Raw genomic sequence first — 17736 nt, forward strand, 5'->3', positions numbered from 1 at the left:
GAAAATGGAGTGAAAAGCTGCGTCTTAGTCACCATAATATGGTGAATACATGTAAATATTAATAAAAAGTTATATTTCGCTTTAAACAAATGAATTCAAGAGCCACCAGGTCAATTAGTTGCTGGCTGGGCATTTATTTCATGAATTACACAGAAAAATTTGTTTGGAGATAAGAAAAGTCAATTTCACATTACAAAACTGATTTGTTTTTATTTTGGGTTGACATTTCAGTAATTTGCAACCACACAAGTCTCAATCAGTTATCCCCAAACAATGGAGATTATAATGCTTGCCTGCGAGTTTAACAAGACAAATAACTGGAAAGATTTCAGAGTAAGCATTACATAAAGCATTTGGAAACCCATTACAAAACCACTTCTCTTCTTGGAAAGACAAACACAGCCAGTCAAGAGTAGAATATAAAAAGTTTTAATCTCATTAAAACCCAAAACAAAAACATGATTTTAGCACAAAATCATAAAACAGACAACTCGCCCGGTTCTCCGAGAAGCGGTAAAAATAATTGTGGGTTTGAGGTAAAAAGGATGCTTTAAAAACGGAGGTTCAGCACCCCACCGTGATCCAATATCTGCGATTCTGAAAACGTCAAGATCTTCATCTGGACTGTTCAACTGCACAGAGAAAAAGACAAATGTCACTTCAACTGCTATTCAACCGGTCACTGTAGGTTTGAAACATTTGACAGGAAACCAATGGGAATCAAACGTTTGAAACTGAAGCATGATGCTTATAAGACGAGACCCAAGACTCACTGTAAGTGGAAATGTCGATCTCCTCCGGTAACTCTGCCACGTTGACCTCGAATCGGTCCTGTACGTCGTTCAGGATCTTTGCATCAGTCTCATCTGACACAAACGTGATGGCCAAACCCTTGGTGCCAAAGCGACCCGCACGAGCCACCTGAGAACAAGACGAGACCGTGTGAGATGTGCCGCTTCAGACATCTGAAACACTTGTGGTGACTGCATGGATACGAACCCTGTGGAGATACGTGTCCGAGTCCTCTGGCATGTCGTAGTTGAAGGCGATGTTGACCCTCTCGATATCCATTCCTCGCCCGAAAAGGTTTGTGGCCACTAGGATCCTCCTCTGAAAGTCTTTGAACTGCTGATACCGAGACAACCTGCGAGCAGAGGCGAGGCGAGACTCAGCTTTGTGTATTAAATATTCAATGATCAAATGGTTCATCTTAAGATGAAGAAAATGAGATTAAGGTAATAAACATAGCACCAAGCATGTCAACTACGCTGAAGAGATAATCATGAATCTATGAGGAATTGTTGCTGGAAAAGAAAGCTTCATGGAAAAAACACCAATTTTATGATCTTAGCGAGTTAGCAATAGTTACGTAGCGAAATTAGCGAGAATGAAACGGACATACAAGTTCATGCATTTTGTGTCTTTAAGGATTGTAACTAAATCTGGGTTTCCCTGAACTGATAAAATAATTTCCATTGAACTATAATAAGGGAGATTGTATCTATTTGTTGGCTGAAACTCTAAACTTGGACATTAGATCATCTGGTTTTAAAACCTTGTTTATACAAGTAAACAGATGTTTACTTCGGAAATGTCCTATAAATGTGATTTACCATTTATTATAGTAGTCTTATGTTTTAAAAAGTATAACTTTTCAGTTCTGTTTTCAGCAATTTTGATGTCATTTGTCTTTAACAGACATTAAAAAAGTATATATATATAAAAAAAGACCTCAACTCAAATAGGTTTAGCGAAGATAAAGTAATCCTTGATTTCTTTTAATAACTCCAGGGAATCAAAGCATATGCCAACACTAAAGCTAATGTTTTTTTCTGACTATTAGTTAGTTGATTTCATAAACTTCCATTCTTTTTATATCAGACTAATTATATTGTATCTACTAACCCTAAACAAACCCTCACAGAAACCTGTGCAAGACACTAGACCTGTATATAAATATGATTTGGCCAATTTATGAGTCTTTTCAACCACTAATGGTACAATGCCCTCACTAGTCAACACTCATGATTACACTACATAACAGTACATTCAGCCTAAACAAGTCCACACACCTCTCTTCCTGAGCCATTCCTCTGTGGATGGCGATGGCGGGGAAGTTCTGCTCCACCAGTAACTGTGACAGCGCCACACAACGCTGAACAGACTTTACGAATATCACCACCTGCAGGACAACAGCAGAATTACTCAATCAAGCACTTCTGACAGAAACAATATTCTACAGGGAAAAATGAGGCAGAGAAAGACGAACAAACAGTTTGGGGAAAATATGCACTGAAAAATCATAATGAAGTTGGAGTAAATGGGGTCAGGTTTGATCAACAAAATATTTGCTTGTTGTATTCCTCATTTGCAAGTGGCCTTGGAAACTCAAGAGAGTCAAGCGCTAAACTCACTTGGTTGAACTCCAGCACGTCGAGCAGGTCGAAGAGTTTGCGGTTTTTCTCGCTGTCCTTCAGTTTGCAGTAGTACTGCTGCAGACCATGAAGAGTCAGCTTCGTCTCATCGTCCACAAACACCTCCATCGGCTGAAAACAGACCGCAAACACAGACAGAATGCTTTAGATTAAGTCTTAAGAAATCATCATCAGTACGAATACAGCTGGGTAATAAAGCTACAATTACAGCCTGACAATTTCTCAAATGGCTTAATCAGATCATTTGCATGAAACTACCACTGCACCTAAAGACTTGTTAAAGTGAAAGTGTGCTATTTTGAGCATACTAAAATAACACTTCAGAACATGCTTAATATAATTGATGTAATAATATTTTGGTGGAACTTTGTTGCGCATATTTTTTTTTTATAGTTTGTTTTAGTTTAAGTACTTAAACCCCAAAAATGTTTTCTTCCCCTTACGTTTACCTTAACATATTGAACAAATGTGTTGCTCATTGTTAAGTTATGCATTAACAGCTAACATCACTTTATTGTATTATTTTAGTACTTCAACGACATATTGCGCTTGAAATTTATTGATACATTTAAGTAATTTTGGTTTGTAACATTAAATACAACTTTAAACAAAACTGAGAAATGTTGCTTTGGAAAGTAGATGAATTGTATGAAGTTTAAGTTGAAATACTGAAGCAACTCAAATGTAATCTATATAAACAAAAAAAACGAAAGTTTTCTGTATTCAACAAAAACATTGTAACTCATGAAAAAAAGAAAGCGACGTTACTCACGTCCTGCATGAACTTGCGGCAGACGGGCCGAATCTCTTTGCTGAGGGTGGCGCTGAACATCATGCACTGCTTCTCATGAGGGGTCAGTCTGAAGATGTCCTGAACGTCACGTCTCATATCTGAGAAACAAACATGTCAGCTTAAGCATCACAGGCTTGGCTCAACACAGTTCTGAGCAGTTTTGAGTCAAACGCTCACCCAGCTGCTCCAGCATCTTGTCACACTCGTCTAGAACGAAGTGCTTGACGTTCTTCAGGTTGAGGGTTTTGTTCCGGACCAGGGCGAGGATTCGTCCCGGCGTGCCGACCACGATGTGAGGGCAGCTCTTCTTCAGGACGTCCTCGTCCTTCTTTATGGACATGCCGCCGAAGAACACAGCCACCTTCACCGTGGGCATGTACTTGGAGAAGCGCTCGTACTCCTTACTGATCTGAAACGCCAGCTCACGCGTGTGACACATGACCAGCACCGACACCTGAATCATGGGAAAACAGTCAACTTAATCTTCAGCAAACTTAAGTTTTGCATGTTACAGATCTGTGAAACAATTATTATGGCAATGCTTGATAGCCCATCACAAACTAAAATGTGCTAAAGTAAAAAAAAAATATATATATATATGTTATAATATTTTTAATATTTGAATCTAATATTTACATGTAACCTAACCATTAACCAACAGAGAACCATGAACTTGCAGGTAAACCAATTATTATTTTGTAAGTGTAATTAAATAATCTTCTCAAGTCACGTCACCTTTATTTCTAGAGTGCTTTATACAATACAGATCAAAGCAGCTTTACAGTGTTAAACAGGAAAATGTGTGCTGATAATGCAAGAGGACAACAGAAAACATTTTATCAGTTAAAGTCAGTTCATCATTGATTCAGTGATGTCATCGTCCAGCACAATTCAGTTCTTTTCAAATAGTGTCAAGACAAGTCAACATTGTTGCCAGAAATCGTGTCCCCAGCTAAGCAAGCCAAAGGTGACAAGGAAGCAAAACTCCATCAGTGACAGAAATGGAGTTTTGCATTATGTATCAAGTCATTTTAAAATACTTATTCCAAAACCGTTTATTGCAATATTACATCACGATTTAAATAACATTGCAATAATTTAAAACATTCATGGTTCTGTCTATTGGTGGCATGTGATGCAGATGTTTGTTAATAATTTTTGATTGTGCCATTACATTAAAATATCATAATGCAACATTTAAAATGAATACATTTTGTTTATGAATTTACAAGGTTTACAAGACATGCACAAATAAAAGGTTTAATCTTTAAGTCTTATTTAGATTGTTTTAAACTGAAAATCAGGTAAAAAAAAAAAAAAAAAAAAAATTAAAAAACGAAACATTTTACATTATAAAATGTATTAAAATAATTAGTTTTCCAGATTGTGATTGTCACAACAGATAAATAACTTAATCATAGTAATCGTATGCGTTTGGAGTATTTCATCTTCAATATCAAGTTTTATTTTGGTAGTTTTAGATGCATTTAAATTTAAACTTATTTTAATTTTATGATTTTATATTTAAATAATTTCACTATTCGCACATTCATGGTTCTAAATGTCGATTAATGGTCACATAACTGTAAACAATTGAATCTATAAAGCATTTGTTTTCATTGTTTCGTTAAAAAAAAATCATCATGATTAAATATTTAAACATTTCACATTCCTAGTTCTGTTGGCTAATTGTCACATGACATGCAGGTAAACAAAACATGTAATCTTTTTAGTAGGCATTTAATTTTAAGAGTTCATTTTAGTTTAACATTAACAAATAAACAGTTGCATGTTCACATCTGATGTCATGTCAAGAAGATAGTTGTTTAAGTTTGATTTTAATATTTTACATTATGAATTAATTGCTAGTTTCTCTCATCAACTCACAAACTCCAGTTTGGGAAACTCTGAGTTAAGTAATACCAAACCAATCCCACACAGCTCTAATGGTTTCACCACAAACCAAGATCGATATACGAACCTGTCCATCCACCGGCTCGATCTGCTGTAGGGTAGCGAGCACAAACACGGCTGTCTTTCCCATACCAGACTTGGCCTGACACAGGATATCCATGCCGAGGATGGCCTGCGGGATGCACTCGTGCTGCACTAAAAACACACACGGGAAGTTTACTTAAGATGCTAATCAAGATAAATAGTTACATTAGGAAAACCAGCGTCTCTTACCTTCAGACGGATGCTCAAAACCGCAGTCCACGATGGCCCTCAGCAGCTCCGGCTTGAGCAGAAAGTCTCTGAAGCCCGAGCTGTGGATGGACACATAAGAGCCCTTCACCTCCTTCTTGCCCACTGGAGTGGCACTCTCCGGGGCCCCTTGAGGCTCCTCGTCCTCTTCATAATCCAGCAGCTCGTTGTCAACATCATTCTCAGCCATTCTGGAAACAAAAGGAGTGAGAACCAGCAATTAAAATCACACCTTCAGACGACTCGCACATTCATGCTTCAATGGACCGAGGCATGAGGGACCACCATTCAGAAAGTCTACACCACGAAATTAAATCCACACAGGACAGAAATCATGTAAACAAACCCAGAAACCAGTCCGTCATGTATATGTACAAGAACTTGCTATTTTACACAAAGTACTTTGATGGTAGCAAGGAACAATGATATACTTTATACAGAAAATGACAATTACGTGGTCCTCAAATGCTAACATAAAGCACAGTTACATTTATTTTGTAATTAAAATTACGTAATTCCAACTAGTTAGCCTACTTCCCAACACTGACTATAGCAAATAAGTACGTACAAATACAAAAAGCCAAAGCAGTCCAAAAGAAACACGGTAATATCGCGGTACACTTTGTTACTAGGCAGTGAAACTGGACAGGGTTTATATGGGCCTCGATCATCAACATCCAAACCAGGCTCTCAAGTCAACGTAACTTTTTTTTACTGTTTACCGTAACTGTTTAGTTAGTTTTTGCCATTTAGTTTTTTTTCCTCTTTTCTTTTTAATGTCATTAAAAAAAAAAAAAAACTCCAGTAAATGTCTGTATAGAGCTGGGCGATATGAGCAAAAAATCATCTCTATTTTTTGGCCATTTTGCGGTGTGCTGTAGCCTTTATATCTCGGTATTTTGTATTTGGATTAAACAAATAAAATGAAAGCATGTAAGCATAATTTGCAAAAAAGAGTTAAAGTCACATTACATTGTGATCTAAAAACAAAAATAAACCTTTCAAAGAAGTAGAAGTTACTAAACTAAAAATGAAAATAATAAAAAGCACAGACTAATTGAGTAAAAAAGGCTATTTTGATAACCCCATTACACTTACAGTTAGTGCTATCATACAAATACACTTACTTGTAGGTTTAAAATTCTACATACGTCACATTTATTGTCCAACTACAAATATTTCAGCAAAATGTATATTTATACGCTTTGAACTGAAACTATAGACTATAGGCTACTAGGAGAGAAATAAGACGCAGAAATTATTTAAATGCAATATAAAAAAAAAAAAAAAAAAAACCGTGATTGGTTGAACATCTTTTTCTGTTGCTTGTTTTGAATACTGCGCGTGGACAGAGATGGATTTTGGCGTAGTGTCGCGTGACCAATCGTACCAGCGTACTTTGAGGTCAACATGCGTACATGCTGGCAGTTCTGCGTTACCGATAAACGCAATCCCAGATTGGTCAGCAAAAGAGAAATCTGTCTATTTGTAGGACCACTGCAACAAACGCTTCATCGCCAACGCGCAGCTGACAATAGACCAGCGTTAAGAGACCGATAAACACGACGAAAAATACTAAAATTAATAAATAAATAACTAAAAACACACGCACACGCAAAACTCGACGCGGGCTTGTGTTTCCATGAGGCTTACCATCACGAACAGAACGAAACCATGTAATAATCTATTTATCAGAAAACAAACGCGCGCTTCGGTTAGCATGCACAGCTAACGCGCACAATGACACAACACTCCAGTCACACACGAAACTTCCGCTGAACAAAACACACAACGGTATGTAACAATACAAGATAAATTACGTGACGAAGAAAGAGGTCTACATCTAAACATCAACTACATTATAGTTACCTTTAAGTGATTGTGCGTAAGGATACTGAATACACGAACGTAGATACTGCCTCAAACCGCACGCGTCAGGCCTCGGTTTATACTACCGGCCGGAAATCCTGCCTCCTGAATAACGCGCGCTCTCATTGGCAGAACGGTCGCGCTCGTTGACTTAACGCACACTCCCATTGGCTTGCGAACGTATCAATTTAAATGTAACCGTATCGCGATTGGATGCTGGTGATGACGTTGAAGTGGCGCTCGCGTCGGAGTGTTCGATTGCAGGTTTTTCGGAGTCGATTCCGACTCCCATCATTGGATCAATGGAATCTGTCCAAATTATTATGTTGAAAATAGTATGCCAAAAGTCCCCGGATGGTCTACTATTTCAGGTCGATTTTTGAAGCGTGGCTCTGTGCACACTCTAATGGATAAAATTGCCCACGATTCACTGCGCTTTGGCGAAGGATTCGGTCCAGAACTACAAACACGAATAAAACACGTTAGAAAAACTACAAACGTGGCGGATGCGCGCGATCGAAGGTTAGGTAGAGTTTACAAAAAGGAGTTTGAGTTACTAATAATAATCAACATTTAACCTGGTAAAAAATATTCAGTCACTGAACGGATTAGTGTATAATGTTACAAAAGCTTTTTATTTCAGATAAATGCTGATCTTTGGATCTTTCTATTTATCAAAGAATCCTGAATAAAAAATGTAGGCTACTCAACTGATTTAAATTTTGATAATCAGCAAATTGGCATATTATAATGATTTCTGAAGGATCATGTGACACTGAAGACTAGAGTAATGATGCTGAAAATTCAGCTTTGATCACAGGAATAAGCTACATTTTAAAATGAAGCAATTATTTTAAATAGTAAAAATATTTCAAAATTTGACTTTTTGCTGTACTTTGGATCAAATAAATGCAGGCTTGGTGAGCAGAAGAATTCTTTAAAAGAAAAACATTATACAACAACAACAAAACATTTTTAAAAACATTAAAAATCTTACTGTTCAAAAACTTTTGACTGGTAGTGTAAGCTGATTATTCTTATAGATTGAAACAAATGTGCTCTAGCAAGTATAAAGAGTATGAAAAGTGCTCTGAGTTGCTGCAGAGAAAAAAAAAAAACATGTTGCTGGAGACGGACTTGAATGCAAACTGACTGCCGGCCAGCAGGCGGCGCTGTGAGAGCAGTAGAACCATAGACTTTATAGAACCAGCGGTTTCTCCAGTAACGCTGTAATCAAAGCAGCTCCGCTTACGAACGCTTCTTTATCAGATCAAATGAAAATGCCAACAAAACTTTTCTGAAGACAGTCATTTCCCTTCAGATATACATTCATATAAACCCCCCGCAACGTGTTTTGATTTTGAAACGTGCAGTGCTCATGTTTATTCAACGAAGTCAAATGCCACAAATAAATCAATATATGGGAAACACTGCTAATGTATAACGAAATATCGGAAATGTGTTTAAAAATCATATCACCGTTACTGAAAAAAATTATATCGCGATATTGATATTGAATTATTGTCCAAGCTCTAATGGAGGCTCAGAAGAGCTGGGATGCTGTAGGACATCCCTGACCTGCCGAGGTGTGCAACAGCAGCAAACCGCCTCCATGAAGCTCAAAGCAACACCCCAGCTCGACCAGCAGCTCCTCTAAACTGTTTCCTTGCACAGTCAGACCGCCTGAACCAGCGGGCAAAGACCCTAGAGAGTTATTTGCGATATTCAAGTTGCAAAGTTCTGTGCATCTTTCAAACAGTTCCTTGGGGAGACGTTCAAGCCTGTTGGCGCTCAGGTCTACTTCACTTAGAAGTGCCAAGGCTCTGATTTCAGCTGGCAACCCTTCCAAAAGGTTTCCGGCCAAAAGCAGGCGTCGCAGTTTATGAAGCGTAAAGAGTGCAACTGATTGTGCGCCAAATCCAAGAGCTCCAGTAAGCGCAGCACTCCTACACTGGCTGGGAGAGCCAGAACGCGGTTATGTGCGAGTCATAGGCAGGACAGACACCGCAGATGCTGCAATTCCAACAGCTCTTCTAGAGTATGCAGACTGTTGTGTTGCAGGTCCAAACTGCGTAGACCTGTAAGCGCCAGCAGTGCTGATGGCAACCTCTCCAACTGGCATCCCTGCAGTTGCACTTCTGTCAGTCCGGACAAACACCTCAGTCCCGTAAGTACCAATAACCTGGTACCTCTGGTGCCTCGTGATAGCAAACCTGGCTGATGTAGATGTACTGCTGGAAGTCAAGGTTGGTACACCATCCCTTGATCTTGGGTGACTCTGGTGTACTGCTAAAAATATAATCAGACACAGGCTCTATGGGAGAGCTGTAGTTTGTGGAAGAGGAGTGTACAGGGACACACACGACTCCGTCCCGTGACAGCTGGAGCGTTCCTGCGAGGATGGACACCATCAGCATGAGCACCAGCAGGTAGTCCTTGAAGACCTCTCACCTTGGCTTCAGCAGTTTATAACTGCCCTGATGCTCTCCGCCGGACCACAGCTCAGACAGTGTGAACATCTACAGTCAGAGAGAGGAAGACATTTTCTAAAACACCATTCAAATCAATGTAACACTTTATTAGATTTAAAAATCTAACAATTCACTGCCAAAAAAACAAAAAAAAAGCTTAAATTTTTCGGTTGAATCACTGATGGCAGATGGAGTATTCTGACAATGTTTTTCATACTTTCCTGGACCTTGACACTGTTATTTATTTGGCAGTCTATGGGACAGTCACAAGCCTCCCGGTTTTCAACCAAAATATCTTAAATTGTGTTCCAAAGACTAACAAAGCTTTTATGGGTTTGGAATGACATGGGGGTAAGTGATTAATGACAAAATTTTCATTTTGGTGTGGAGTATCCCTTTAATGCATTTAAAACGAAACAAGTTTTGATTCAACATATTTAGCTGAAGTGATGTGACAGTCAGCTGAGCTCAGAAGTCACGTATGACCAGAAACACAAATACTGCAGACAGTCTACATGCAAAAATAAAAATGAAATGCACTTACTGTGATGTACTGTAACTGTCAATGTTTTCAACTCTAAAGTCAAACTTTCATGCGTTAAAACCCTTGTTTTCTTGCACTCGAGTCCAGCGCAGGCCAGTTTGTTCAACAATATGTGTCCAGCTTCACTAACTTCAACACAGAGGGGCCCCAGAAGCTGCTTTAAAGTTTCCACGACAACCTGCTTACAGTAGTCGCATTCACATCATAAAACGCCAGCTAGCCGCTGGATTTGTAAGAAATAAACAGTGTGAAACGTATATGTAAATGTCAGGTTTTATATATTCACTCAGTTTGTCAGATGTTTGAGAAAGGTCCCTGTCATTGTCAGTGCAATGTAGCACATGTGAACAGCAGGTGGCGCTAATTAGTCAATTTAAATGATGAGAATCGTTTGGACTTTACATTTTTGTGCTTGAAAATCTGATTTAGTGTCATTTAATGATGTTTATGTCAAATAAATGTACTTGAAGTTATAGGTTGTGCTTATGATAACTGCATTTTGATTGTTTTAATACTTTTTTGTTACAATAATATATGTGTGGAACTCCAGTCTCAAGGACACTTTTTGAAAGCACTGTGTCAATGTACAAGTTTCTAGAAGCAACATATAGCATTAAAGTAATGTTGTGCAGGAAACACAGATATTGTCATGTTAACAATGCTGTAAAGTAACTGAGTGCATGTAATCTGGTGCATGTAATCAGATTCCAAAAATCAAGGACTCAAAATTAGAGCATATTACATTTTATGGGACTTGTGGGAAGTCGTGGCCTAACGGTTAGAGTGTTGGACTTGCAATCCAAGGGGTTGTGAGTTTGAGTCTCGGGCCGGCAGGAATTGTAGGTGGGGGGAGTGAATGTACAGTGCTCTCTCCACCCTCAATACCACGACTGAGGTGCCCTTGAGCAAGGCACAGAACCCCCAACTGCTCCCCGGGCGCTGCAGCATAGTGAGCGGGCTGCCCACTGCTCCGAGTGTGTGTGTGTGTGTGTGTGTGTGTGTGTGTGTGTGTGTGTGTGTGTGTGTGTGTGTGTGTGTGTGTGTGTGTGTGTGTGTGTGTGTGCACACTTTGGATGGGTTAAATGCAGAGCACGAATTTTGAGTATGGGTCACCATACTTGGCTGTATGTCACGTCACTTTCACAATGCTCATAATCAAATTACAGTTACTTATTTATATATTACATGATTACATATTACTCATAATTATTATTCATAATTATTCATCCCTTGTTTTTTATTTTATTAATTTTTTTAAATTTCACTTTCTAAATGAACCTGCCACTTACACACAATACTTATTAATATGCGATCTAAACACCGAACAAACATGAATAAACATATTAATGTTTGCTCATGTAGGGATTCCCAAGCTTTTTTGTCAGTCAAACCCCTTTGACCTAAAATATTTACTTTAAGTCCCTCTGAGGTTTTAATAATTTAACAATATTTACATGCTCATGGTTCTCTAGTGTTGGTGGTCACATTATCAAGTTTGAATTCATTTTAAAGATTTCATTCATTATAAGCTAAACACCCTAAGTGTTTTTTTTTTTTTTTTTTCGTTTTTCTCACAAACCACAGTTTGGGAAACCCTCTGTAATGTACAGTAATGTTCAATGCATTGCATGGGCAACAAAGACTGTTCAGTGCATTGCATGGGCAACAAAGACAGAAATATATATTATTATGGTACATAATAATCCCATTCAAGTATATCTGATAATCAAGTTGGGTAAAAGTAATCTAAAAGTAATTTTTAAAAAATCATATAATTTGTAATAGAATACAATTTGCAAAGTAATCTACCAAGCACTGCATGTCAAAACCTTAGTTAGTTGTGTAGGAAACCCCCATTTCCCCTAATATCATCATGTCACACATTTTTAGTTCTCTCATGCTGGGGATTTACAACAAGCCCACACATCAGATTGAGACGCACGCTTAAAGATTTGTGAAAATTAAAAGGATTTTTTTAGCAAATATTTTCAGAAATAGTGATTCATTTAGTCAATAATAATGGATTCATGAATATTTCTTTTGTTGAACATTGCATGTCTCGTCTTTAAATTATTAAGGACAGTTCATGTACAAGGAACTATAAAAGGCTGTTATTGGGTGGATGTTGCAGAATATGGTGTCATATCTCACCAAAAAAAACATGCCTAAATGCTTAAAAGACTATAATTTTTTATATTTAATGAGCTCACATGAACGATGAAAACCCTGCTGTTAATTGTTCAATATTTTGCCGTTTATGTCTTTAAAAAAATAGACAGATAGATCTCTGTTAACCGTTCAGCACAGATTCATGGGGACTGAATTATATGATCAGTTGTGCACATTAATGTTCTCATGTTTATACATGTTTCTGTGAGAGTTTGTGCTCATTTTGAGTGCCACGTGTATGTACGACAGAAAAGGCATCCATCACCATCTCTCTCGGATGTGTGGTTAACACTTTTTGACTCAATCTCGCCCTCTGAAGAGCAGGGTGTGTTTGTGTGATCAAGAGGACTGCACACACCCTCCTCCAGTCCTGCTCCTGCTGGGGCTTTTAGAAGAAGTTCCTCTATAAATAGTGCAGGCCCGCGGTTTCTAGTGCAAAAGTGGCCTGAGATTCACACCAACCCTTTGTGGTTTTTTATATATCAATATAAGTTATTTATTTTGACATTTTATTTCTTTAAGAAACAATTCAGTGTTTTGCTTCTACATTGAGATGAATGTTAAAAGATTTTTGGCTGTGATAGTGTTTCACCTGCCTGTCTAAAATTCTGTGCTGACTAAGTGACCCCCATCTTCGCACAGATCTTCAACAGATCACTGGAGCTGTGTGAAGTTCTCTGCTGCTTCAATCGCACCACCATCATTCCGGTCCCCAAAAAAACCCCAAATCACTGGACTTAACGACTACAGACCTGTCGCTCACACGTCTGTGGTCATGAAGTCACTTGAGCGACTGCTCCTGGCCTACCTGTAGAACATCACTGGACCCTTGCTGGATCCTCTTCAGAGCAAACAGGTCTGTGGATGATGAGGTCAACATGAGACTGTATTATATTCTGCAACACCTCGAAAGACCTGGAAATTACACAAGGATCTTATTTGTGGACTTCAGTTCGGCCTTTAATACCATCATGCCTGACCTTCTCTCAGACAAGCTCATACAGCTCTCCATGCCCACCTCCATCTGTCAATGGATCACCAGCTTCCTGACAGACAGGCAACAGCTAGTGAGGCTGGGCAAACTCACATCCAGGACTATCATGATCAGAACTGGCGCCCCTCAGGGATCTGTTCTCTCCCCACTGCTCTTCTCCACGTATACGAATGCATGCACTGCAAAAAAACCCCTCTGTCAAGCTCCTGCAGTTTGCAGACGACACCACACTTATCGGCCTCATTCGGGACGGTGACCAGTCTGCTTACAGACAGGACGTTAAAGAGTTGACTATCTGGTGTATTCTTAACAGTGGAGATGATCGTGGACTTCAGGAGAATCCCCCCTGCACTGCCCCCACTCACCATCAGTGAACAGCACTGTGACTGCAGTGAAGTCTATATTCAGCCTGAACAATTAAAACATTAATAACTATACACTGTCCATCATAACTGACTCATTTATTTATACACCATCTGAAAATTTAACATTTGTAAACTGCACACTTGTAAATAACATATATGTATATTCGCTTAAACAATTACGTTTTTTTTTCTCTCTGTAATTCTACTTCTGTATATTTATTTATTTAATTTTCAGTTTTTTGTTTGTTTGCTTGTTTTGTTTTGATTGTTTGTTTTTTCTTATATTAGTGTTATATTCCAAATCTACTTTGTTATTCCTATGTATGTCTGCACTATCATGTATGTTTGCGCTATGTGTGTACTTTCTTCTGGACTGGAAGATCCTGTCGCTAAGTCAAATTCCTTGTGTGTGTAAACATACTTGGTAATGAAGCTCCTTTTGACTTCTGACTTAAAGGGATAGTTCACCCAAAAATGAAAATTTGATGTTTATCTGCTTACCCCCAGGGCATCCAAGATGTAGGTGACTTTGTTTCTTCAGTAGAACACATGAAGATTTTTAACTCAAAACGTTGCAGTCTGTCAGTCATATAATGGAGGTGAATGGGAATCACGGCTTTGAGAGTAAAACAACAAAACCAAATTAAAACCTGCGGCTCGTGACGATACATTGAAGTCTTAAGACATGAAATGATCTGTCTGTGCAAGTTCAGTTTCTTGCAACTACAATAAGATAAAACAGTAAATAAGTAACACTGATTTAAAGTGTATTTCTTTTGCTTGGCACATAAAAAAATGTTTTGTTTTTGTTTCGTTTATTTAATGTGATTTCCCAAAGCTCAAAGAATGAAGATACATAACACAGTTATGATCAAAACAGTCTGAAGTGCAAATGTCACGGCCTGTGACCTTCTGCACAGCCATAGTGTTTCTGTTTAGTTTGTTTATGTGTCACATTTCCATCTTTTTGATGGCAGAGACAGACAGTCTGAGAGACTTCGGGATGATGTCATCGCCCCATGCCCATAGTGAAACTGTGAGTATCTTGAGTACCTCTGAGCGGAGCGATTCACACACCTCCATGCACACCTACTCTAGTGCACTCAGCAATCAGAAGAAAGTCCAACCGACAGAGAGCAAGATGGTGTGAAGTGATGCCAGGCCTTTAGATGTGTGGGGGGTTTTCAGAAGGTCTTATGAAAGTGTTCTCATGCTTTACCTCATCTTTCATTGCAGTGATTGATATCATGTGTTTGGCTGCTTTTGTTACACTATTAATGTTTCATATAGTTTATCAACCTTATTTTTCCCGTAAGTGTGGGCGTGGCCATTTGTAAATTTTATGAGTCTGGCTTCTGGTCTCATCCACTTCCAGCTATTTTTAGTTGTACAAAACAGCTCATTTGGCTGTTTCGATATTGCAAACTGGTGTGTCTTATGTACTATCTTAATTATGAACACACTGGTTTGTAGTGCAAACTGTTTAACCGTTTACATCATGTTGTTATTCTTCTATTTATTTCCCAACAGCAGCTAATGAACCGGAAGTCTTGCACACTCACAGAAAATGTCTGTCTCCCGCATTGAAAAATAAGGTGGAAATGGTGCTCCTAAAATGTATTTGGACAATGAAATCCAAGTGAAATACAAGTGTATGTATCTGCATGTCTCAGATGTTCCAGGTCTTTTCCTAATCATGTCTGAAGTCTCAGTGTGTTTGAATCGGGTGATTTTAGTGGATGTGTGAAGTCAGTTCTCCTCAGGTTCACACAGGTGTCCTATCAGAGGAACCACAGGTGGAGAATCTACATCAACCATCAACCACAAACACACACACAATACTGACTTTCTTCATCTTCAGCATCTATTGTTTTAGCATTTCAAACCAACAAACGTCTGTCTGTGAAATGTTTAGCTTGTTTGTAAAATGTGTTTGTGCCTCTTTCTTCACAGTAAGAGTTCCTAGCTGTGATAAAACGTGCCGTTTTAAAGTGTGACTTTTTTGGCCTGCTATCATCTGTTCATCGTTCACTCTGCATCTGTTTTTAAAAGATGGACATCATAAAACAAATACGATTTGCGAGGAAAAAAAACAAGGTGGGTCGTGAGAAAGTGACACGTTTATTTGTCACACTTCCTCTTTGTTTTCTCACTTCAAACCGCAAACAAGTGGTAATGAAGAGCAAGATATTCAGAGGCAAAATGACGGAATAATATAATACAGCCCAGAAGGGCAATGTTTTTTTGAGCGAACTCTTATCTGTAACTTTCGCAGTTTGGTGAGGCTAAACAAGATTTGATTTTGTGTTGATGAAAACTGCGGTCACGTCAGATCAATCATGTTTCTGGCTTAAACACAATTTTTAGCAGAAGTGCCCGTTCATACCAAGAACGCCGATTTATGTTTCTGCTGGTGGGTGCTCACCTCATCATACACATAGGCCTACACAACAAATTTAATATTTTCTAATATTTCATTCTCATTACTCAGTTATTAATAATACTGGGTGTTAGTTTTTTTTCTAGAGTATACTCAGTTGGATGGTGCGTTTGATGAATTTAAAACACAAATTTAAGTCGTCAAGTCACTTCACATCACATCACATCACCACAGCACATGCTTGCTCCAGAAATTGCAGAAACAATTTACATATAACCATACAGACTTCAACAGGTGAAAATATGCAATATGCACATACATATAGTCAGTACACACAGTGTACTATTAGACATACTTAAAGTTAGTTAGCCCTACACATTATACACAGTATGTACACATTCTACAATATGTAGACATATATATATATATACACATAAAATATGCAAAGGTGCAACAGGTTATACATGAACTGGATACACAAAATGTCATGGATGTGCATCGGATGGTATCCAGTGGTAGCAGGTAGATTACTGTATTAAATGCAGGTGTGTATGAATAGTCCAGTATTGAACTGTTTAAGTTAAAGTTCAGTGTGTGGCATACCATATTGTGGGAGTATGCTGTAGGGTGTATTAGTTTTGACTGTTCATTAGTCTGACAGCCTGAGGGAAAAAGCTATCCCTCAGTCGGCTAATGCGGGAATGGATGCTGTGGAGACGTCTTCCTGAGGGCAGCAGAGAGAGCAGTCTGTGGGACGGGTGTCTGGAGTCACTGATGATCCTCCAGGATTTCCTTATACACCGCCTGGTGTAGATGTCCTGGAGGGAGGGAAGCTCACCTCCAACAACATGGCGGGCAGTTTGCACAACCCTTTTCAGAGCTTTGCGGTTTCCAAACCAGGCAGTGATGCAGCCCGTCTGGATGCTCTCTATAGTGCAGGTGTAGAATGATCTGAGGATGCTGGGGCTCATTCCAAACTTCCTCAGCCGTCTCAGGAAGAAGAGGCGTTGATGTGCCGCCTTCAGCACTGCGTCAGTGTGTGTAGACCAGGTGAGATCCTCACTGATGTTAACGCAGAGGAACTTGAAGCTGCTTACCCGCTCCACAGGTGTCTTGTCGATGGTGATGGGTGTGTGTTCTCTGCTCCGTCTCCTGAAATCCACCACCAGCTCCTTGGTCTTGTCGATGTTGAGTGAGAGGTGGCTCTCCTGACACCATTTAGTCAGGGTGCTCACCTCCTCTCTGTAGGCCATCTCATCGTTTTCGGTGATCAGGCCTATCACCGTTGTGTCGTCAGCGAATTTGATGATGACGTTGGAGCTGTGTGTGGCTGCACAGTCATGTGTGTACAGGGAGTACAGGAGCGGGCTGAGGACACAGCCCTGAGGAGCACCAGTGTTGAGGGTCAGCGGGCATGAAGTGTTGTTGCCCATTCTAACCACCTGACTTCTGCCTGTCAGGAAGTCCAGGATCCAGCTGCACAGAGATCTGTTTAGTCCCAGAGTCTGGAG

At 39.2% G+C, this 17736-nt stretch overlaps 1 protein-coding gene and 1 pseudogene across 1 annotated transcript; both read right to left on the reverse strand.

Annotated features, from left to right (window-relative positions):
• Positions 1–114: 114 nt before the first annotated feature.
• Positions 115–7459, reverse strand: LOC109102832 (ATP-dependent RNA helicase DDX39A-like). The gene is made up of 10 exons (XM_042734515.1): positions 7303–7459; positions 5416–5624; positions 5210–5337; positions 3406–3682; positions 3208–3326; positions 2415–2546; positions 2073–2182; positions 1000–1144; positions 774–921; positions 115–632 (listed from the first exon to the last, which is right to left on the reverse strand). Exons 2-10 carry the CDS (start codon positions 5621–5623, stop codon positions 616–618), a joined length of 1284 nt encoding a protein of 427 aa, XP_042590449.1. The 5' UTR covers position 5624; positions 7303–7459; the 3' UTR covers positions 115–615.
• Positions 7460–8845: 1386 nt separating this feature from the next.
• On the reverse strand, positions 8846–17478 carry LOC122135607 (annotated as a pseudogene).
• Between the last annotated feature and the right edge of the window lie 258 nt (positions 17479–17736).

This window comes from Cyprinus carpio, chromosome A3, assembly GCF_018340385.1.
Source record: "Cyprinus carpio isolate SPL01 chromosome A3, ASM1834038v1, whole genome shotgun sequence".
NCBI lineage: Eukaryota > Metazoa > Chordata > Actinopteri > Cypriniformes > Cyprinidae > Cyprinus > Cyprinus carpio.